This window comes from Melanerpes formicivorus, unplaced genomic scaffold (genome assembly GCF_026170545.1).
Source record: "Melanerpes formicivorus ecotype bairdi unplaced genomic scaffold, bMelFor1.0.p_v2 SCAF_28, whole genome shotgun sequence".
Classification (NCBI taxonomy): Eukaryota; Metazoa; Chordata; class Aves; order Piciformes; family Picidae; genus Melanerpes; species Melanerpes formicivorus.
Window position 1 is genome coordinate 1,412,896 of NW_027142380.1, and position 23,017 is coordinate 1,435,912.

The 23,017-nt window shown below is 49.6% G+C and overlaps 2 protein-coding genes across 5 annotated transcripts in view; both read right to left on the reverse strand.

Moving 5' to 3' along the window:
• P4HTM (prolyl 4-hydroxylase, transmembrane) lies at window positions 1–17,724 on the reverse strand. Its single transcript, XM_068154206.1, has 9 exons — window positions 17,423–17,724; window positions 17,270–17,351; window positions 7,846–8,036; window positions 6,756–6,852; window positions 4,583–4,745; window positions 2,806–2,991; window positions 2,292–2,382; window positions 1,617–1,740; window positions 1–324 (listed from the first exon to the last, which is right to left on the reverse strand). Exons 1-9 carry the CDS (start codon window positions 17,693–17,695, stop codon window positions 113–115), a joined length of 1,419 nt encoding a protein of 472 aa, XP_068010307.1. The 5' UTR covers window positions 17,696–17,724; the 3' UTR covers window positions 1–112.
• A 3,449-nt stretch (window positions 17,725–21,173) lies between these two features.
• ARIH2 (ariadne RBR E3 ubiquitin protein ligase 2) overlaps window positions 21,174–23,017 on the reverse strand; it is a 32,834-nt gene continuing 30,990 nt past the window's right edge. For all 4 annotated transcript variants that reach the window (XM_068154210.1, XM_068154213.1, XM_068154212.1 and 1 more), the window contains 2 exons: window positions 22,083–22,166; window positions 21,174–21,662 (listed from right to left, as the gene is read on the reverse strand). In XM_068154210.1, the coding sequence (XP_068010311.1) occupies window positions 21,591–21,662; window positions 22,083–22,166 (156 nt within the window). In that variant the 3' untranslated portion in view covers window positions 21,174–21,590. The remainder of the gene's footprint in view (window positions 21,663–22,082; window positions 22,167–23,017) is intronic.

Sequence of the window (23,017 nt, forward strand, 5' to 3'; positions counted from 1 at the left end):
TCTCCACGCTTTATTTGCGCGAGACGCGGCCCCGCCGCGCACGTGGCCCGCGGCCCCGCCCCCCCCGCCCAGCGCGGGAAAAGGCCACGTGCGCGCGGCCGCCCCCCCGGCCCTACAGCTCCAGGTGTGCCCTACTGTAGGCTTTGTCCACTGTCCACTCGCCCCCGGCCTCGGCCCCCGCGAAGCGCTCCATCTCCTGCTGAAACTGCAGCTGCCGCCGCCGGTTGGGGTCCACATTGATCCAGTTGTTGGCAATCCACTTGGTGCCTTGGGTGACCAGGCAGCCCCCGTGCAGGGCAAAGTCGTCCAGCTCCCCCACCCAGCCTGTGGAGCAAAGCCCTGTGAGGAGGTGGCAAGGGAGTGCTGCGGCACCCCCAGGCACAGACAGGAGTGCACAGGGAAGCATGACCAGTGACAGCAACTCTCCTGCCTACAGCGCCTGCCTGGATTTTAGCCCAGATACAACTCACAAGAGTTGGTTCCTCCTAGAGCCCCTCCACCTTAGTGCAACCCCACCCTAGCACCCTTGAGGAGCTGACAGGGCAGGCTCCCAAAATGCAAAAATTCATTGCCTCCATGTCTTTGCTCAGCTCAAAAGCTCTTATATTCTGTGCCACAGCTTCTGTTTTTCCTTGCTCTTCCCAAAACGGGAGGCTGCTATGGAAGGGATGTATACTGTCACTGGAAGGCCCATGGAAGTCAGAGGCTCGAGGCCATGTTAAGAGATTGCATTTCAGCAGTTCTAAATGACCCTCTCTTTACAGTGGTCCCATGTTTTTTTCTGTGGCAGACTTGCATTAGCCACCACCTTCCATTTAGGAAAAATTTGCTTGTAAAAACACAACAGGTCTCTTACAGGAAAGTGATCTTATCAGAGCTTGCTCTTACAGAACTTGGTATTACCATCCAACAGTCCAAATGCCGGTCTTGTGACCTCCTCTGTGGGTTTTCTAGAGATGGAAACATGGGCTGTTCCCAGGAGACCTGAGATGCTATACTCTTTCCTCCCATCAATGCTCAAAATCTGCCATCAAACTACTCTGGCACCACACACCAGCAGCCTGGAAGATTCATGTCAGCCTCCCACCCTGGCTGTCAGGGAAAACCATGCTGTGCTTCATGAGAAAAACAGCCCCGGGGATACATATCGTCAGGCTGTGGCTAAACTATAAAGCAGGAGTGGGCCCCAAGCACGGCAGAGCCTTACACAGGGCAGACCATGCCTCCCTGGGCTGCAGAGCTGATGGCCGTTCCTTTGTCTGCCACCTCTCCTCCCCATCCCTTTGGGCAACACCACATCAGTGAAGCATTCTGAATTGCAGACCAAGCTCCAGCAGGAGTTTCAGCTCGCACAGCAGGATAGGAGGCAGCTTGCAATGGCTAGTGCAGCCAAGGTCTTTGTTTGCTAGCTAGTCCCGTCCCCCAAAGACATTAGAAGCCACTGACCTACTGCCTGTAAACAAAAGCCTTTCAGAGCCAGGAAGCTCCTACCCAGCTGGTGACAAGTAGACTCTACAGTTCCCACTAGCAGGCAGCTACCACCCTTTGGCTGTTCTTAGCTCTCATACGCTGCAAGGCAGCAGCTGTTGCCTCCTGCAGTCCTACCCCTCCCGTACCTTCTCCGTCTGACAGGTAGTTGTACCAGAAGACAGCTGTGCCTTGCTGAGGCTTCACTCGCAAATTGCCCTTGTCACAGTTTTTCCGAGTATCTCGCAGGTCAATGTCGTTCTGGATCAAAGACTAGCAAGAAATCACAGAGAAGGTGTCACAAATGGGGCTGGAGTGAAGCACCCACACCGGGCTGCTGCAGCCACTGTCTTGCCCTTGGCCAGACACCTCCCATAGGTCAAAGCTCATAGTGGCAGGACAGGGCTTTCAGAACCCACCCTGCAAAGCTAGTTTCAGTCCCCTGGAGGTCTGCAACCTGTTTCTCAGCAGCCACCTTAACACATTGTGTGATAGAAGCACAACACACCTGTCAAGATTAAGTCTGAGGAATCCTGCCCAGACAGAAGCGAGCAGGACCTGTGTTCTGGCTGCAACACCAACAGACCACCCCTCACACCTCTAAGTGGGAAGAGCTGCAGCTCTCAAAGCCCTGCACCTCTTTCCTTGGCCTCAGAGGAAACAGATCACAAGCAGAACCCAGCTTCCTCATGCTCTAGCTACACAGGCTGGACATTAGTCCTCCAGTGTCATGCAGTGGACTCCTTCTGCACCCAAAGCAAATAAAGACATTCAAAGGAGGACTCAAAATCCCCAGGGGTAACACATAGGTGAGATTCATTTACCATCTCCTCGTATGTCCTGTTGTCAGCTATAGGAAAGACTGTTTCACCTCCCCCAGTCACATTGTTCAGGTAGAACAGCACTGTCACATACCTACAAGACAGGAGTGGCTTTCAGGGGACACAACTGGAACAGAAGGAAATGCACAGGGGCTGTCTGTACCCTGCTCCTCCATCATACATACAGCAGCTCCTCCAAGACATCACAAGATACATGATTTACATCATCAGCTTTTCTCCAAGGACTAGGATAACAAAGAAAATCCTCCCCCAAGACTGAGGGTGCATTTCTAGTCTCTGGTGGGGATGGCCCATCAGCTCTGCAGAACCACTCTGCCCTTTTTGAGTGGACACCCAGGAGTCGACCACCTCCTCCTTCAACCTTGTTCATGCCAGCAATCTCCAGAGCTGGTCCAGAGCCTGCAGCCTGAGCACCGAGTCTCATGCTAGGGGAGGTGAAACAACTCTCTGCACCTCTTCTCTAACATGTTCCAGACTGTGCCAAGGCAGGACTTACCGGCAGGAGGTCTCAAAGGGAGCACTTTCATTGGCGACCAGCTTTGTGTGGCTGCAGGCAGTCTCGGGGAAGACAGGGCCACTGTCCATGTGGGCATGGTAGTGCCCTCCTTGGTCATAGCGCACAACCTGGAGGGGCTCGCTGTGCTCCACGATCTCGGGGGGCAAGCGAGTCAGACGCATTACCCTGAGGAAGAGGAGAGCAGAGCAGGTGAGGGGAATTCACCATCACCCTGGTTGGCCACTACTCCCAAGCAGATAACAAACCCAGAGAAAGAGAACCCCCTTCCCCAAGAGACTGGAGAGACAGATGGGCTGCAGCAGCATGCCAAGAGATAACTAGGTCCTTACAGATCTGTTGGACCATCAGCATCGCTCAGAAAGTCCTCGTCAAGGTTAATAAAAAAACTCAAAAGCAAACGGTGCATGGCTCCAGCAGGACTGCTCTCAGGAAGACTTTGCTTGCTCATCAAGATCCTTTGTGTGTGTGTCCCTGGAGCCTTCATGTGCCATCTCATCGCTTCTCTGGACTCCTGCTCACCACCTACAGACCTCGGGGACAGGGCAAAGCACAGGGCCCCTGCTGAGAGGGAATGAGAGACTAACTCTAGGAATGTTCTTGTCACCTAACTCACCTTTCCCTGTTGCCTTTTCAGCAGCCTCTCCCCAGGGCAGAGGGGCACTGGAAGTGACCAAGGAGACCGGAGCCCTCCTGCTCTGGGATTTTTCCGCTGCTACATCTGAGATCATCCCCAAGGCAAGCAGGTACGTCTTGAGACCTGCCAAAGAACACTCAGAGCTCTGAGAACCTGGACCAGTGAAGCCCTCGGGGCAGGTGCAAGAGGAATGACAAAGCCCCTCCAGGCACCACATGGTCCCAGGGAGGACTAACAGCCTCCTTCAGCGCTGTGTCTTCAGATCCTCATAACAGCGGCCAAATGAAGAGCGTAAAAGCAGTATACTGATGCCTGTGTGCACTGGCTAACTGGCACAGAGAAGGTGGCAGCCACAGTCTGCTCTAATCAAGCCAATATGTGATTCCATTCTCCCTCTGGAATGCACTGAAGAAAAGGAGTGGCCAACAGCCGTTTTCAAGCCTCAGGACAGATTTTACCCACCCATGTTCTGAGTGAGGACCAGCAAGAAGAGAGTTTCCAGCCAATTATCTGGCACTCAGCACGGCTAAGTAATTTGGCCTGCATGCTGGGTTTCAATGCTTCCCAGTAACAAATCTGAGATGAAGGGAAGGGCAAGAGTTCTCCTGGCTGCTGTGAGCTGCTCTGTGATACTTGTGCTCAAAGGATTAAACTAAGTTGGCTTACTTGAGGTGAAGCTGTGCTTGTTAAAAAGTCAGCTCTGAACAGCTAAGACAGATTTCAGTGAAATGCATGAGTAACTACAGCAAATGACAGTAACTGTTGGCACCCAGACAGCATTGGGAATGGGCAGTTTCTCCCAGTAAGCTCATTTACTAATTAGAAAGAATTACTTCATATAATGCCAAGTCTTCTTGGTTTTATAGGGCTGTTCCCAAAAGTGAATGGAGATGCTGAAAGGTTTGATTTTTCTTTTTCCTTGTCCACGGGACAATACAAATTCTTGTTCTAATGGAAACCTCCTCTCCCCATTTCGTATCTGTGTTCATTGCTCTTTATACTCCAAAGACTTTCAGGCAATTAGGAAGTGTGAATATTAGCAAGTCTGCTACTGCCTCTCCCAGCACAGGTGGTCCTCATGCCTACACAAACCCAACCACCCCTCAGCTGCCTGGCCCTTACCTTTGCCGTATGGCTCTCATGACCTGGTGTGCGCCCTCACCCTGGTAGAGCCAGGTGTGCTGGCTATTGCGCACCAGGTCGCTCATCTTCACTTTCTGGCTTCCCATGTACTTGTGGAAATCACGAATGTTCAGCTGTTTGAACTCCTCCAAACTCAACACACCTGTGGGAGGACAGGAAAAGCCATCTGACTCTGCTGCAGGTCTTCTTGGAGGCCTGTACACAGAGAAACCACCAGCTGAGGGCACTGCAGAATGTGCCTTCCTCAAATAAATGCCATTTGGGGTCCACCACTGTTCCCACCATGGGCTGCACCCGGCCAGTATATGCAGGATTACAGGTCCCAGCAATGCTCTTGCCTTTAGCAGAGTAGAGGGCTTGCAGCAACTTGCAAAAGTGAACCATTGGCTGCCATGCAGGGGCAGAACTGGGACAGGCAAAATACCATTTTGAACTTTGAAAAGCTCCTAAAACACACAAAAGAAACCCCAGCCACTGCAGCCAACATCTGTAGTGTCACACCTAAAAAGCCTGTGCCACCTGATGCCTTGGGGCTTGTTCTTAGATAACAGACACATTAAAAGGCAGAGCAGGACACCTCAGACCACATTTTCTACAAAACCTTTTGTGGTGATTTACAAATGCCACCCCCCAAACAAGCAGTGCAGTCTTCTGCATTTGTGTAACTGCAAAACATGAGCTAGAAACACAACAGATCATGATCCTGTGTAAGTAGAAATAACAGAAAAGTGAGAGGTAAAAAGTGGCTTCTACTAAAACAGGTGTTTCTTTGTCTGGACTCAGCTGGACTTGGCAAGGGATGGACTTTTGCCTTTGTCAGCTTCAGAAAAATCCTCACATTGGTTGTTTTCCCTTTCTGGAGAAGAAGCGAAGCTCTGCACTGGGAATCAGGTCCAAACAGCATGTGGAACGCTGCAGTGTGCTGCCCAGCAGCCAGCACACATCATGGCTGCAACTGGAGCTTGTTCAGGCAGCAAACCCAGTGCTGCTGTGGTGCCAGCTCTGCTCTGTGGGCACACAACATCCTCCAGCAGGGGGAAGGACCAGCCACCAGGGTCAGCCTGGGACAGTCGTGACCAAATGATCTACATCATTATTATTTCCAGTGTCTTGCTGTCCCCACTTCCCCTTAATCCATGTGGTCTTGGATGACGCAGTGCCACATCCAGGTTGTGACCTGGTCTCTCGGTGTCATGTACCAATCTAACAAGAGAGGGAAGCAGCTCGCTGGAAGCAAGGTCCTGCCAAGAGCACTTCAGTAGGACCTTTCATTTGTTAATGTCCAGAGCAGTGGAAAAGCCACTGAGGACTCAGTCATACGCTCCTACCCCTGCCAAGCATACCACCAGCTTGGAGGAGTAGGGCATGGGGTGCCCTCCGGATATTTAGGCATTCACAAGGGCACTGCTTCAATGCCAAATCAGCTCCTCCTGCGCAGCTCTCAACGTCAGGTCACCAAAAGAGAGCGTGCAGAGCTTGTGTGTTCACTTAATATGATTAGGAAATAGAGAGTTGCTTAATTGAGGCCACTCTAATTAGAGCAGCAGAGGTTAGAGCACATGTCCGGACCAGCGAGAACCCTTTGGAGACTGAAGACAGGAGAGGCAGAAGTGGCCTCATGTAGTTCAGGGCAGAGAGGGCAGTCAGTAATGAAGGATGACCAACAAGACCACCCTCACCTCCACTTATTCTGCCAGTGATGGAGGGCTCCCAGCCTGCTGCAGAATTCTCCCTAAAAATACGAAGGGAGCAGAGGTTGCACCTTGACAAAAGCTATGTAGTCAGAGCTAGATTTGTGTCTCAGACCATGGCAGCAGAAGCTCATCCTGAAGGTTCCGTTACAGTGGGGCACAGACCAAGGTAGGTCTGACAAGGGAGAGAGTCTGTGGGGTCCTGCTCCTGCAAGATCCAAGCCCAGGTGGTGGAACTAGTTTACTGCTAGACTGGAGCGGAAGGGCAGGAGTGCTGTGATGAGAGGTTTACACTGATTTTACTTTTCTGTGAGGGTCTCTGAAGCAGTGTTACTTTGCTTTGAAGAACACAGCTAGAGAAACAAGCTTGGGCATGGACACAGCAATTGCTCTGCCCCACGTGGTTGTGCGGAGCATCCAGCATGCTGGCAGTGAAGGAATTCCTACGGAGCTGCTCTTACCATTCCCATCAGGATCAGCCTTGACTGCAGAGTACATCTCCCGGATGTTTTCGGGGGTCATCCACCTGCCATTCCCAAGACGGGTGTGGGTCAACACCTGAAATTCATAAATGGATCAATGCTGGGCACTGGTCCTGCTGAAACCCAGAGACTGCCTCTCTGCTTGATGTCTGGCGAGTGCTTCTCTGCAGCGCATCAGCCAGCCAGGCGTCAGCACATCTCTCCAGAGAGAAGATTGCAGTGAGCATCATCTGGCAGCCACATGCAGTTGTGGCTGATGGGTGTTGCTATTTCCAGTTTAGATCATGGCAAATGACTGCTGAGACTCAGTTAACCAGTTTTGACATGGAGGGAGAACAGCTCTCTTGAAGGGAAAGTAAAGCTAAAAGAATGTTTTTACTGGTCTAAGACAAGGGCTTGGAATAAAATGCTTCCTTTCCGCATGGCCAGAAAGATGGTGCATCCTGGAGAGCTCTCAGCAGGCTCTGACTCCCAGAGAAAGGAGCTTTGCCCTGTTTTGTCACTGGTGTAGCTCTCCACACTCCACAACACTTGCCCATAGGATAGCACACACCCAAGCCTGGGAGCCTGGGGAGAGACATCCTTGAACTGCCAGCGCCTGCCATGGTGCACCCTGCCATACAGGTCAAGGGTGCTGAAGAGCTGTGGACAAGGTGCTCATTATCACCTTCCAAGCTCATTAACAGGGGTGGCTTTGCTGGTGTCTTGTCAGCACAGTCTGCTCCCCACAGGCTGCACAAAGCTGTGCCACACTACAAACTCACTGCCCTGGAACACCCAGCAAGAGGAAACCCACAGCACAAGGAATGTTTTACCGAGCATACTGAACAACACACATCTCCTGCCTGTGTTTTTACCTCTCAATAGCACAACAACTGCTGTGCATTTCCCCAGAATTTCCATGCTGAAGGCCAGCACAAATGTTGAGACATAAAAATAAGCAAATACTGACCAGTGTGTACTGGGGTCTGGCTCTACACAAGCATATAAGTAATGAAGGAGCCATCTAAAGAAGGGACCTGCCACAGAGTCCTGCAGCAAACCTCCTCTGGTCTGCCCTGTACTCTACCTCTTTCAGCTGTAGCTGCCCATCCTGATTGTGGTCCAGCAGATTGAAAATGTCCATCTGGCTGATTTCTATCATTTCCATGGCTTCCTCATAGTCATCTGTTGGTAGAATCTGGCTCTTCTGCAGCCCCTTCAGCTGTGCCAGATGGACGATGAGCTTGCACTCTTCCTCTGTCAGAAAATCAGGAATTTCTGCAGCAAAAGTGTGAGCAGCAACAGAGAGTGAGGAACTGATGCTGTGGGACCCAATACCAATGGCAGGCCACTCAGAGGAAAACAAACACAAACAAAACAACAAAGAGTGGGTGGGGAAATTGAGGATTTGTCTAAATTTGGGACATTCAAACCCATCCACTCTTCCACAAGAAAAGCTCCTAAAGAGCATACAGCACACACCTGGGCTACTGGAACTGGGTATTTTTACAGCAGCAGTTCCTAAATGTTTGGATCCAGGGGTCAAGCCCTTAAACTCTCTGGCAGATACCACAATGGACAAAGGAGTGAGCAAACGTGCTATCACTGCATATTATCACTTCAAAGGTGATATGTGGATCACAGTTTACAGGAAGGGAGGCCAAAACTCTTTATGATGGGCTGTGGTGAGGGCCAGGGTTTCCTGCTTCCTTGCCCTCATGTGGAGAGGGTGGTGTTTTGCACAGAACCTAACACCTTTCAGAGGAAAACGTCACAGTGCTCTACTATGAAACTCAAACAGAAAGGAGACAACTTCCAAACTTATTATCACTCATTCCCTTGATCCCCCACTAAAAATAGACTTCAAACACAATACTAATGGGGAAGACACTGTACATGGTGGATGCCATGCTTCTTATCCAGGTAGCACTCCAGTATCACTGGCTTTCCTTTGCAGCACACCACCAGCAGCAATTGGGCAATACCAGGATCCCAGGGAAATTTAATTGCAAAGAAATCCACTGATGACTAGGAAGTTTCTAGCTGCACAGTGCACACAGTTGTGAAGCACTAGTGAGGTCCCATTCCATAACATAGCTATTCTGTGTCCCAGCAGATTGAGGACCACCAAAGCAGGACAGGTGTAAGTGCTCCTAGTCCCAAGGTCCTGCTCTCTGAACTGCAGTCTCCTAGAATTCCTAGGTATGGGCCATGGACACAGTATAGACTCTATGATCTTAAAGATCTTTACCAACTGAAACAATTCCATGATTCTATGATTCTAACTACAGCAGCAATCCTCAAAGAGGGGGGAAAAAAAGTCAATGACTTCCATGACCTTAAATCAACCTTATCAGCTCAAACTGTCAATAAGCAGCTGGCTTCTGGGTCAGCACAGACCAGAACTAGAACTGTAGAAACCAGGAAGTTCCTGGGAAGCCCCAGAAACACAATGCAGTCAGCTGTATCTCTAACACCCTCTGAGGAAGCCATTTCCGCCACCGGCAGTGCAGGGTCCTTGTGCCAGGGGATGCTTCAGAGCCAGAGCTTCCACTGACCAGCTTGAACCTCATGGCAGGGCTGGAGGTCCGAATGAACCACGCGCGCTGGCAAGCGTGCTCCCAGCATTTCCCATTCCCCCGACTGGGCTACAATAATGATGGCTTCTGGAATCTTAATTACGTGCGGGAGGAAGGGCAATCCTGCTCTTCAGCAGTAGTAAGGGGATTCTGCAGTGAAGTAAGAATTCTGTCAGACAGAGAGCCTGCCCTGTCAGGCAGGTTGCAAGGTGAGGGGGCTGCCAGCTCAGCGCTGCCAATCCGCTCTGCAAACAACCTGGCTCCACAGCTGCAAATTAGTTCCTCTCTATCCTTAGCTCTCTGAAACAGTTAACTTCTGGCTGTGAGACCATCCTATCTCCCTGCCTGCTCAACAATGGATCCAGCTAAACAAATGCCCTCCTAATTGACTTTGAGCAACACTTGATTGCTTTTACAAAAAACAAAAGGGAGAAAAACATTGGGGTTTATGAAATAATGACTAATCCTGGAGCAAGAGAAAGGGGATGCGTTGGAGCACTGGTGTCAAACAGAGATTCAATCTTGGCTGAAAGAGCCCCAAGACACACGGGCCAAGTCATTCATCCCTCCCCAACTGCCCTCATTTCCACACCTGCTGATCTAAGCCAAACCCCTGCTAAAATCCAAACAATCAGGGCCACTGGCAAACAAAAATTGGAGCATTGTCTTCCCCATGAGGGCTCTGAAAAGGCCGCACTTAATGAGGATGGATTGACAGAGAGGTGGCTCCAAGGCTATAAAAGGCATCCCACAGTTTGGAGCAGCTCAGTCCGGGGTGCGCTGCCTGTTCGTTTCCTCCCAGCTAGCTCTGAGCATGGTCAGGACCCACCGCAGGCACCCCTCGAGGTCGGGTGGCCCATGGCTGCTGGGTGTCCCATGGCTGCTGGGTGTCCTGGCACGCCTGCTGCTCTGGGGCTCTCCAGGAGCCTGGGCGAGCTACCTGAGAAGATCCTCCAGCTGCACACCCATTCCACACCACATGGCCTTGTGCTATGATATCGGCTACTCCGAGATGAGGATTCCCAACCTGCTGGAGCATGAGACCATGCCAGAAGTGATCCAGCAGTCTTCCAGCTGGCTGCCTTTGCTCGCCAGGGAGTGCCACCCAGATGCAAGGATTTTCCTCTGCTCCCTCTTTGCACCGATCTGCTTGGACAGGTAAGATGATTTTGAAGTTATTTTAGCTGTAGCAAGTAACATTCCCCAAGAGTGCAGCTGTGTTTGCCTCCTGAGAGAAAACGCGTGGAGTGTGATTCCTGCAGCTCCCAAGAAGCCCAGCTGCCCCTCCTGGCAAGGGGCAATTGGATTTCCCAGCAGGATCCTTCCCTCTGAAAGTGAAACACGAGTCTTTCATCTTGCTGGAGCAGAAAGATTATGTTCCCTTCTCCAGATTGTCCTGCTCACCCACCCCAGGCACAGCTGCCATCTTCCCTGGCTGCACCCCTGGCACAGTAGCTGCTGGCATCCACCAGCCTCACCCACCTTCCATGCAGCCCCTCATTCTCAGCTCTTGCCTTCAACATATGGGGGGGGTTTCAGACTGAATGCCAGCAGCAGAGAGAAATCCTGAGTTTTGTGTGAAGCCATCAGAGTTGTTAAGTAAACTGGGTGTCTAAGTAAGCACCTGTAAAGGTAAGCATCCTTTGCACAAGTAGAGAAGGTCTCCAAGAGAGGGAAAGGGCTTCCAGCAGCAGCCTGTATTGAACAGCCTCATCCCTTCTGTTCTCAGAAATTAATTGTTTGCATCCTGGGCATGAAATGTTCAAAACACACCAAAGATCCCACTAGGGCTTGGCTAGCACTACAATGTGCAACACAATGTGTTCAGCCACAGGGCGGTGCCGGGGCTTGACCCTCAGCCTGCCGCCAGGAGTCCAGAGATGCTGCCCTCCGCATTCCCTCCCCAGGCTCATCTACCCCTGCCGCAGCCTGTGTGAAGCTGTCAAGAGAAGCTGTGCTCCAGTCATGGCTTGTTATGGCTACCCCTGGCCTGAAATCCTGAACTGCAACAAGTTTCCTGCGGATCATGAACTGTGCATCGCAGCAGTCTCCACGGATGAAAATTCCTCGAGCAGGAGAAGTAAGCTGGTTTGTTTCCTCATATATTTTCCCACATGTAACACTCTCAGAAGGATGGGTCTATGCCCTCTTTCTATTCCTAATATTTCTGGGTTTAAGCTGTATTAAAAAAAAAAGCCAACCAACAGTTTATACACTGCAGTTTTGTTCTCTGTGGGAGCTCCACTGTGCCTAGAAAATCAGCGTAACATTGACTGCAGCTTGTTCCCCTCTCTACTGTATTCATTAGCTCCCTGGGTGCCATCACACCATGCAGGGTTTGGGACAGGGAGAAGGAGTGGCTGTGAAAGCCTAACACCCAAGCACAGCATGAGAGCTTGTGGTGTGCAGGCTCCAGGCAGTGAGATGTGCTTCCAGCAGAGCCAAGGAGCTGCAGCCCTGATGATTAAAAAAAAAAGCATGCAGAAAGAAATGTTTTGCAAATCTTCTCTTTAGACATTAAGAAACAGCACAAAAGGGCAGGAGCCTCTGCAGACATGAGTTACATGAGGAGAAAAAATCATTAAGGTTGAAAGACTAAATTAAACACCAGATACTGCTGAACGCTGTGTGTGACTCAAGAGCAGATAAGGAGGTAACAGATGCCTCGTTTCAGCATCACTGGGTGGGACTGACCATACCAAAGGCTTTACTGTTTCATCCAAACTAGAACTCTTCATCAGGCATTTTCACTGTGGATTTAACATGCAGCAACACACACCAGCTTAAACAAAGCACAACAAGCAGTGTCTGCCCCTGCCACAGGAAGAAGAGCTTAATATCTCCCACCTTACAGCCTGAGCTGTTTCTCAGGGACTGGGCAGAAAGCACAACTTGGGAACAGCAAGCCACCACTTACAGATCTCAAAACTTCATTGTGCCTTCCCAAGTGGAGCTTGACAAGGGCAATACAACCACATTTCTGTTACAGCAGTGCCCCGAGCCAGCTGCAAGGACTGTGAACTTGAGGAGGCCAGTACTGCCAGGGAGATCCTGGAAAACCTCTGCACCAATGACTTTGGTAAGTATCCTTTTCCTCTCAGTTGCTGCCATTTCCTGCAGCAAAGAGTGACAGAAATAAGCTTTGCCATAACAAATTGCCTTGGAGGAACTGCATCTTTCACAGCAGATGCCAGAGATTTTCATGTCCCAACTTACCTGTTGGGTAGAAGTAGGGCCCAGCTCCATACAGCACCAAAGGTGCACCTGCTTTATTTCTGTGGGCTATGGCTTGGTTTTGGTCTGTGGCTGCTAAATACAAGCCCTGCTCTGGTTTTCCTTTGGAGACCAACATTTCAATGAACGTCTATATAAACCCTTGGCAAACTCCATGCTCGGTATCAAACATCAATACCATTGCTCTAGCAATGCAACTCTCCTTCTCCTAGCCTGCCCCTGCTCAGTCAGCTGGCAGGAAATTTTCAAGATACTATCCTGAATTCAGGCACAACCTTCATGGGGGAAAAGAAGAAGTTTTAAATCATGGGCAGCTGTCAATCTTAACACCTCTTGAAACCTCAGCTCACAGTCAGATAATTTGCACAAGACCAGGACTTGGATGCACCCACTTGCTAGTGCCCCGGCGTCCTACAGGGTTTGTGCCCATGCAGAGGTGCTGATACATCTTTGACATTCTCATGGGGAAGGCAGAGTGAGAAGAACAGTGCTCAGTACTGGAAACTAACCTCAGATAGGAACTTCTCCATGTACACTGCAATTACAAGAGCTTGGATGGGTGTGTCACCACATTACAGAAACAGCAAGAAAGCCTTGCCCTGCCTGAGCCTTTAAGTAGGTAAGAGCCATGAAGTGTAAACCAAACTAACAGCTCTTTTTCCACCCCCTGCAGCAGTGAAGATCCGAATCCTGAGGAAAAATACAACCACCACCATCTCAGACTTTGACCTGGACCCTGGCAGGGTGGAAGTCCTCAAGCATGGCCCACTGCTTCGAACTGAAATCCCTGCCAGGCTCCAGCAGTGGCTGGATATAGATGCTACCTGTGTGCACAACATCATGAGAGGCACTCACACGGGGGTCTTTGTTGTAAGTGGTGAAGTACAGAGCGACAAAGTGGTGGTGAACAAGGCCTATGCCTGGCAGAAGAAGAACAGGAACCTGCACCAGGCAGTGCGCAGGTGGAAACATCACCGCTGCCCTGAACAGGCTGGCCGCAAGGTCTGAAAAATCTCCCTTCCCAAAGTAAGAACCTGCTCCCCTCCCTATGGCTAGAAAACTCCTTTCCCTGGCAGCTGGTCTTTTGAAGATGTTCTTAGGTGATCCAAAGCAGTCTTAGTCCACAGGTAGGGCCTCCCTACAGATCCCCATTTTACTGAGACAGAGCTTAAGGATGCTGATTCCTCTTGCAAGGCTCTGCAGATCCAGGACTTGCCACGCACAGCTTTGTGTAGGATCTAGTGTCACAGCAAAACAGAACTCTGCAGGCAAGCACAAACTAGAAGAGACCTTTACTAACGGGTCCTTGTACTTATTAACATCAAAGCTGACAGCCGTTTCAGCTTCATCATTTGACACTGATGCTGTCCAAGTGCCTGCTTGCTTCCTGTCCAGAGAGATTACATGAAAGTTTTCCCAACTGCTAAGTGATGCTTTTTGTGTAATGGAGCAAAGACTTTATACTTTTGAATAGTCTGATGCAAGTTAAGCGGGGAGGCACCCACCCCAGCAATGCCTGGCCCCTTAAAAAATGAATGATAACAACTCTGCTCTTGAGCAGTCACTCAGGCTGTCCCTTCAGCTCACTGTGCTGAAAGCACAGGTAAAAGGCCAGCAAGGCAGGAGAAGCACACCACAAAGACAGCTGAGGGCTTCTGCATAGCAGGGAAAACCATTTTTTTAACATCAGAAATTCAGTTTGAGCCAGAAGATACTGGTAACTGGGGAGCCACTGAAGATATCAAGATACTACAAGGGCCTTGAGGAAAAGCAGAGCAGGAGACATGAGCTGTTTAAATCTCTGTTTTGCTGTCCAAACAGCAGCTTTGCTTGGGACTTGAAGGTGAGCCCCAACCACAGCACAATAGGAGTTACTTGCAGTTCTGGCAAGTGTATGGGGGAGAAATGTTACACAGCCATCTGGCCTTCTACCTGCAGGCAAAGAAGATAGAAAAGGTGGCAAAACACAGTCTTGCCACGCTCTCTCAGCTCACTCTCTCACCTAAGCAGGGACTTAAATTCCCTACAGGGGTAAACACAGCTACAGACCGCAGAGCAGAGAACAGCAATCACCAAAAGACGATGAGTTGGATCTCTGCTGCCTGACAAAGCTTCATCCATGGGAAGCTTCCAAGGCTGAATTAAACTTGGGACTGAAATAAGAAAATATGAGGAGAATGGCCTGCGGTCTGGGCTGTGGAGAGAGCCACCCTGTTAGCTGGAGACACACTGCCTCCCTGTGCTCGTAAAGCACACCAACAACCCACGACATGATCTCTTCAGATTTAGTGTGGGCTGAGGCGAGCACTCAGACACACCGAAATTCATCTGCGCCTTGACATTTGTGCAGGGATTACTTCTATTCCCTGAGGCTCAGAAGAAAAACACAGTGAGAGTTCCTATTTTTATTCCTCTCCACGGACTTGTCTTGCAAACTGCCGCCCAAGCCACAGAAGCCTCTGCCAGGTGGTCCCAGCGATGGCAGCATCCTCTGAACAGACTGCGTTTGGAAAACATGACAGAACCCATAAAAGCTCTGAAGGTTGAAAAGGCTTTGTCTGATATTTGTTTTCCATTAATGGGGTTATTTGATTACTAGTGTTTCCTAACTAAAAAGTGCACAGATGGTCTGACTTACAAGCTTTAGAAATTATGTCTTGTAGCCAGGGGGGCGGGGGGGAAAGTAGAGCAGGGACTGTTTCATAGCTCTGTGAAATACTCTTGGGTTCAGTGCAGAGGACTTACCCACATTTCAAAAACAAACCACAGGTTCCCCTGTGGTGCACAGGGCCACGCTCTACAGCACAGAGCTCACATTAAATCATTATGAGCCATCCACTGCTGTGGTCCCACAACAGCCTGCTCTGCTGAAAGCAAAGATCACAGACCAGCAACTTAGTTCTCTTAAATTGGCTCTTATGTGCCACAACAATTGGTGTTAAGTAAAATCCCCAGAAATTCAAGATTCCTTCTATGCTATCAGCTTCTGGGTTTGTCTAACACAACCAGTTTAAATACACATTTCCACTAATTTAAACAACAGAGATGCAATAAATTAGGTTTTTTTAACTAGCTGCTTTAGATTGGTACTGTTTGCATAGATAGCCTCTGGAAGTCTTTTAAAGTCAGAGCTGGCTCCTGGCAGGTTCATCCGGGAGATAAGAGCTGTCTTGCAACTTGCAGTTTCTAAATAAGGGCCTCCTTATCAGAGGACAACAGAGAACAGGCTCATATGGCATCTCAAATGTTGAATGTCTATGATAGCATCCTCAGGGAGCAAAGCTTCCTCCAGAACTGATGGAGGTGCCAGAATGACAAGCTAAAAATCATGGCATTAGCGCTGCCAGGACCAGGCTGCCTTCTATCAGCTTCAGCACCTTCCTTTCAGGCCAGGATCAGCTCTTTCACTTAAAGGGTACCAGCAGGGTAGAGGAAAAAAAAAAACAGAGCAATTGGCCCAGACCATAGTTCTGGTAATGACATCAGCTTTGCAATCACTAGGGGTGTCAGTTCCAGCTCAGTGTGTCTGTTTACTGAATGCCAGACAGAAATCCACATCAAAATGTACCAACCATGAGTACTGCAGATGTAGAAATGACAGAAGAACTCTGCATATTTCTTCCACATACTTAATGCACTAAAGGAGTTTAATAAGAAACCTGTCTGATTCATGGCCAGGCTTTCAGTGTATAGAATCTATCTGGACTCAGAAAAAAAACCCAACTCTTTTTATCTATTACTGAGAAAGCATCTAAAAGACTCAATGCAATTTTCTCAAGAGACAAAAGGTTTCCTGATTTTGCAGTAGTGGGAATGTGGTAATCATCTGTTCCAAAAAAGCTAATTTATATATTCTCAGTAGACCTCCAGAACACAGAGTTCAGTTATTAAGGCTCTATCAGTCACAGAAAAAATCACAGAAGGGTAAAGAAGGTTTAAAAAGTATCTGATGTTATGTGGTTGTGTATCAGAGCAGCCAGAACAGGATGCAAAACAGTGCAAGGCATAGTGCAAGATGTGAAATCTATCAGCTGTCCTCTTCCTCGCTTCCTCAGCACTAAAGCACCAAGACTATAAACTGCTTTATCATCATTTATTACCAAAAGTTTTGGGATCTCAGGTCCTTTCCTAATACTGAGCAGCTTTTTCAGGGTCCTCTTCAGTGATCTGCTGTCTACTGTATTTTAAGGGAATCTGGAAAACCTGGAAAGGTTAATCTACCAAATTCTTTTAAGTGGACCATCCAGAACATGCAACCTCTGCAAATACTGAGTCAAAACAGCTTAAACAAAATCAAACTCTTTTTAACGCAGCCTCGAGGGAAAGCTGCACAGGGAGGCAAAGCAAACACGGGAAGAGTCATTTTCCCGTGAGTGGGTGTAAGACAGCGGCGGGTGTCAGACAACCCCCCCGCCGCTGTCACAGACCCCTCGCCGTTAGGGCTGCAGCAGCGGATGCTGACAGAGCAGCGCGGGCAGTGGAAACCCTCCAGACCTGCCCACCAGGACCCACGGACACCGCTCTCACAGCCCCGGTACCGGCTGGGCCATTACCCCACGGACCAGCCCCGGGGGAGGCGCCGAGCCACCCGCCTGCTACCGGCGTTCCTGGGGGCCGGTGCTGGTCTCTGCCGCTGACCTACCAGCGACGAGGCTAGCGGTGGTTGGGGGTGGTGGAGGCAGTGGGGCTGGTACTCACCGAAGAGAAGAGGCTTGAGGCTGAGGGTGCGCACGACGTGGGTCCTGCCAGGCAGTAGCTCCACTCGCTGCGTGTGGCCCACCTGCGGGGAGAGCTGCGGTGAGCGGCGGCGTGGCCCCAGCCCCGACCCCAGCCCCCCCATCGCGGCCTTGCCTTGATGCCCTCGAGGCGCGGGAGGGCGCGGGCGGGCGGCGGCGGTGGCGGCGGAGGGGGGGCGGCGGCGGGTGGCCCGCCGGCCTCACCGGCGCTCAGGTGCACGAAGAGCAGAAGACCCAGCACGTTGAGGACGTAAAGGTGGGCGAAGACCATGAGGACGAGGAAGTAGGGCCGCGAGCAGACGGGCCGCGGGCGGCCCCCCGGCGGGCCGGGCAGCGGGGGACCCTCTGCCCGCGATGCCGCAGCCGCCGCCGCAGCCGCCGCCGCCATCGCGCCCCGGGCCCGCCAGGCCTCGCGCGTCACCCCGGCAACCACCTGGCGTCTTGCGTCACCGCGCCGCGGGGCCCTGTGGAAGGGCGGGGCCTCGGCAGGAGCCAGGGGGTAGAGGGCGGAGCCAGAACCAAGGGGGCGGAGCCATCAGCGGCTCTGCCCTCCCCTTTTCCCCCTCCAAGAAAAGCCAAGACACCACCGAACTTACAAAGTCACAATTTATTTGAAATAAACCAAGGGCACAGTTCTGGCAACCGTTTCCCCGGCGGTTTTAGCCGCCCCTGCCCCTCTCCAGGGCGTGTGAAGAAAAGCGAGGGGTGGCAGCAGCAATGCGGATCCCCCCGAGGCCGTGTTGGGGTATAGCACAGTCCCCCGCTCAACATTATCCCGCAACTTGAACCAGACAGGGGTGAGGAAAAGAATTCCCAGAACAAGTGCCTCATTTAAAAATAAAGTTCTATTTTTTTTTCACCTGCTTAAAAAGTCGAAAATTTAGAGTGCAAGACTATAGTACAGAAACCTTCTGCTGCCCCACTCCCCACAGGCACGGCCCCTTCGCCAGCAGGCAGAGCAGCAGTCATGCAGTTTGTGATCAGTAGAAAAAAAATTTGTTACAGTCTGGGAAGCCTGAGGACTATTAGAGATGAGGGAGCCAATGCATTAACATAAGCAAAGCTGAAATAAAAGAGCATTGGATGCAAGGATGAAGAGGTGTCAGGAAGCAAGTGCAAGGAGGAAAAGAAAAAACAGAGAGAAAAAAACAGAGAAAAAAAACAAAAAAGGAGAGGTCAAACATTCCAAATCTGTGGCAGTAATTCACCAAAGGGAAACGTGTACCTCAGAATAAATGGCTCATGAGCCACTTGCTATCCACTTACATTCAAATAACTTGCTGGCTTGAACAGGGCTGTGTACCTATTAGAGGGGGTAAAGCGGACCTTGTCTTGGCTTCAAGAGCTCCCATTTCCCTCCTGTCACCTGCCTCTCAAGCAGTGTCAGCCACCTCATAGTGCCCTGTACTGTGCATGTTTTGTCTTGACACCAATAGTGAAGTCACCCTGCCTGGGCAGCAAAAGTCCTGCTGTTTTCCCAGGGTATAGAGACGGGATCTGCATGTGCAAACCAGGACTTCCACCACCTTCAGGAAGGGTGTTTTGTAGACTTTTAAAATAAACAGAACTGCTAACAAAGGGCTAGTTTCAGAAGACTTGAAATAATTTAAGGGGTGCCCTGTGCAATATTTATTCCTGTTCCCCGGCCAAGCATCTCAGCAGCCTGTTCAGAATGTTTGGCCACAGCTATATGGTCTAGCTTGTCTACAAACAAGGATTCATAGCAAAGCATTTTGTGGGGGCATGGGAGAGAAGAGGAGGGAGGGTGAGAGAGACAGACAAAACCCCATTCTCATCTAGCTCAAAGCTGGACAGCTGTATAACAGAAGTGAGAATTCTTTGGGATTAAGAAACTCCATATACCTGTTCTGCAAAGAGATTAGCTGTTATGGTAGTCACATTAGACAAGAACACCAGCTTTTATCCTAATTAGTACTTTGTACATTACATTTTTAAAGAATAATTTAAACATTGGTTCTACACTCTGCAAACTGCTGGGGCTCAGCACGCTTCCCCCAACACTACCCTTTCCCTTGGGTCCAGTGTGCCCAGACCTTGACAATCATTTGGGAAGGGGAGAGGAAGGAAGAGACTGACCTCTAGAATATATCACAAAGAGGGTATTAAGAGGCTGTTGGTAAGAGCAGGAGAGGGAATGAAGTCAGGAGACAGCAGCTGGAGCAAGGACATATGTACCTTTATAGCTCCATCTGAGAGGGAAGACAGAATGGGACAGAGGAGGAACACCTGGAGCCGCAGTTTCAGAGATGTCTTATGCAGCAAGCAGCACTGCTCCCTGCCTTCCACACTTCCTGGCTCCAGCCACCTCCCTAAAACACTGATCTACCCTCAGCCAATTCTGTTGTAAGCCTCACTCCACTGCCAGCAGCTCCTCAGCAGCATGTTCCCCTGTTCCCTGAGGGTACATCCCACACCAGGGAAAGGAGGGAGGAAGGAAAAGGCCTCTCAGTTTGCCATTTTCTGCTGTGTACAACAATCATGGCCACTGGATGAGTTCCTATGGTAGCTACTCCACTTTTAAACTGACGCATCTCTCTTGTTAAAATCCACCTGCCCCATTACACATGCTGCAAATACCTGGGGCAAGGGTCTCAGGTACATGAAAAAGGCTCCAACAGCAGATTTAGCTTATTCTGACATGAAGGAATTCAGTAATTTCCCCCCCTCCAGTTTAATCTTAATCAAGTGACATTGTATAAGAGCAATACAGGGAGGCATCAAAGGCAACACTTTCACATACAGCATTGAAGAGAATCCCATGAGTTCCCCACAGAGGTGAAGATTTCCTCAGATCCAAGACTCCAGCTCCACCTTACTGGCTGCAAACATGCTCCTGGTGCAGATGACACACACGCCTGTGAAATCTTAACATATGGCCTGCTTCCTGTAGCAAACAGGCAAACATCAGCACTGAAGTGAGCCTTTCCATGTTAGCCCCTACTAAGATGAACTAGGTTTTCATATTTTTTTTATTTCAGTGTATATTTTACATTAGAAAAAAGAATGTTAATAAAAAAAAAGCTCCACATGCTCCTAACAATCAGTTTGCTGATAAGTTCCCACCAGTATCAATACTAATATACAAATAAATTAATTTTGCTAGTTTATTTTCTGCCTGGCCTGGTGCAGGCTCTGCACAAGCAGTGCCCCTGTATTCAAGTGCCCGTTCACATTGCCAACATGTGCCAGGGAGTGTGTTGTACATAAGAGCTTCTCCTCAGAACGTAGCAGTGTTTAGCCCCACCCTGACAAACGGGATCAAATTTTCTCAGCCATGTTACCCAGCAGGCACAAATAATCTTCACCAGGCTGCATGGCACTGTTATAACGTGGATTGTTTCAATCTCCAAAAGCCCCAAGCCTTGCTTAACAACTGTGTGCTACTATTTCCTCATCACTCACTTTGGCAACACAACACCCTCCCAACAAAAACTAGTAAAGCAAAAAAAAAATTCTACATGGAAGACCTAAAGTTTATCAAATGCAGAACCTGACCTGACTCAAGGTATATCCCCCAGTAGTAAACTGGTCTCTCCCCTACAGTTCCTCTGTTTGCTTTTGTTTGTGTAGCAGGATTTTGCAGACTTAAAAGAGATGTCACACGTAATCATCTTAAATCATGGCTGCTGCTGGTACTGTCGGGTCAGACACAGCAGCAGCCACTCTTCAACACCAGCCACTCTCCTCATGCAATACCGATGCTACAATGCCCCGGTTAAAGGAGCATCTGGAAATGTAGCTGAGATATTTTGTAACCTCCCTTCAGCGCCCAGGAGGATTTTTTGGGTCAGAGGAAGGGAGAGGGAGAGGGAGGGGGGGAAAAGCCCATTAAATTTACAAGCAGATTAAGGAAAAACACTCCACTGCCAATTTATTTTTAAAAAGGGTTGTGTGTTATTCTAAGGTTTGTTTGTATAATTGTACAACCGTTGCAAATTACATAAATTGTCATGATCTAATACTATTAACAGCCATTCAGAGAAAAACTCCCTCCCTTTCTGCAACCATCAAGGGCAGGAGGGAAATATCCCAGGAAATATGCCAATCTGAACTCTGGCCTCTAGCCTGGCAGAAACAGAAACAGAAAGATAAGAGAACAAACTTGACTAAGATGTGATGTTTGCATGTGTCTGACTTGCAAGGGGAGGGGTGGCTTTGTCCTTGGCCGTGTTCTCCCAGAGGCAGTGCCTGCTTATCCTGGTGAAGCTGCCATCACTCCACTCACTGCTCTCACCCCTGCACTTTGTCACTCCTTCCTTGTCTTATGTGTCATGGAAGTCTTTCAGCAGGGTCCTCCGTCTCTGCTCTGCTATGTGCATCTGATTCTCTAAGTCCTGGTAAAACAGAAGGTAGAAACTGTTAGCATGAACTCCCCCAGAGAGAAGCTAAGCTCCAACCTGAGAAGCGTCAACCTTCACATGCATTCTGGATCACAAGATTGCAGATACTTTTCCTTTTGACAGGAGCTCCCTCTGCAGTTATGTGGCTCCTGCTCTGTCTAAGAAGCTACACACTTCAGGAATCTGCTCTTCACCAGAGGGCTACATGCTGCATACTCCAGAGCCTTGCAAGACTCACTGCAGTCCTCTCCCAAAAGACAGTGAACACTCCACCTCTAAAACATCTGCTGGCTAAAGGTGACTTTCTGGATCTAGTTTCTCAGAACATTCACTTGGCTGTCTTAGTGCTCTGCAGAAGCACCAAGCCCAATAAACAAAACCTGGCCAGCAGGCTCAAGCCAACAGAGCACTCACCCCTCTGTCATAGCTGTCTGCTCGCTCCACCTTCCATGAGAGATTTTCAATTTCAGCTTCCAGCTGGGCTTGTTGGTATTCAAACTACAAAGAGAAAAATTAGAGACAGCAACAAGAAATGAGTTTAGTGGAGCAGTTTAATACTACACACTACACTTCAAGTACAGAAATATGTGTTCTGCTGACAGCTGTGCTGGCAGAGCAGGTTTGTGCTTCCTCTTTATCCACCTTCAGCTAGACAGCATCACTCCCCTTCCAGGAGTTTCTTGTATATGCACTCCCCAGTCTGCATCACTCAATCAACCCCAAAACCACTGTAAGTAACAAACATCTAACTCAGCTCATTTTGCCATAAATAGGTCAGGAAATGCTCTTGTGAGCAGCTCTGCACGCAGAGCAGAGGGATTGTTAACCACTGCTGGGAGGAGCAACTTGTTCCACTGGCACAGTCAGATCCAGAAGAGAGTATCTGTCCACAGCCTCAGAAAATACATATAATGCTAAGTTGAAAGACTGGATAACAGGTTTTACTGGACAACTGAGTCAAAGAATCAATCTCTTCAGTGAATTCAGGGCTATTTTTGGACATGTCCAGCCAGTGGGATGCACCAAACCAACAAGAAACTTACAGCAGGAATAAAAACTGAAGAGACATCCTGATTCAAGGCTGGAAAAGCTATCCTCCAGCATCTGTCCACATGAAATATGGCCCACAGCACTGTGATAAGCCTTACCAAGGAGCAAATGTACACTTCCAGCCTCAAAACATCGAATAAACTGCTTGTTAGTGGAAGTGCAGTGAAGTGCCCTGGAAAGGCAATGTAATGCATCAGAGAACTGAGCCGCTGGTCAGTTCAAACTGAAGAGGAAAGGTGCAAACCTACCCCTGTCCTGTCCTTACCTAAAACTAGTATTTCAGACAGTGCCAAGCTTTG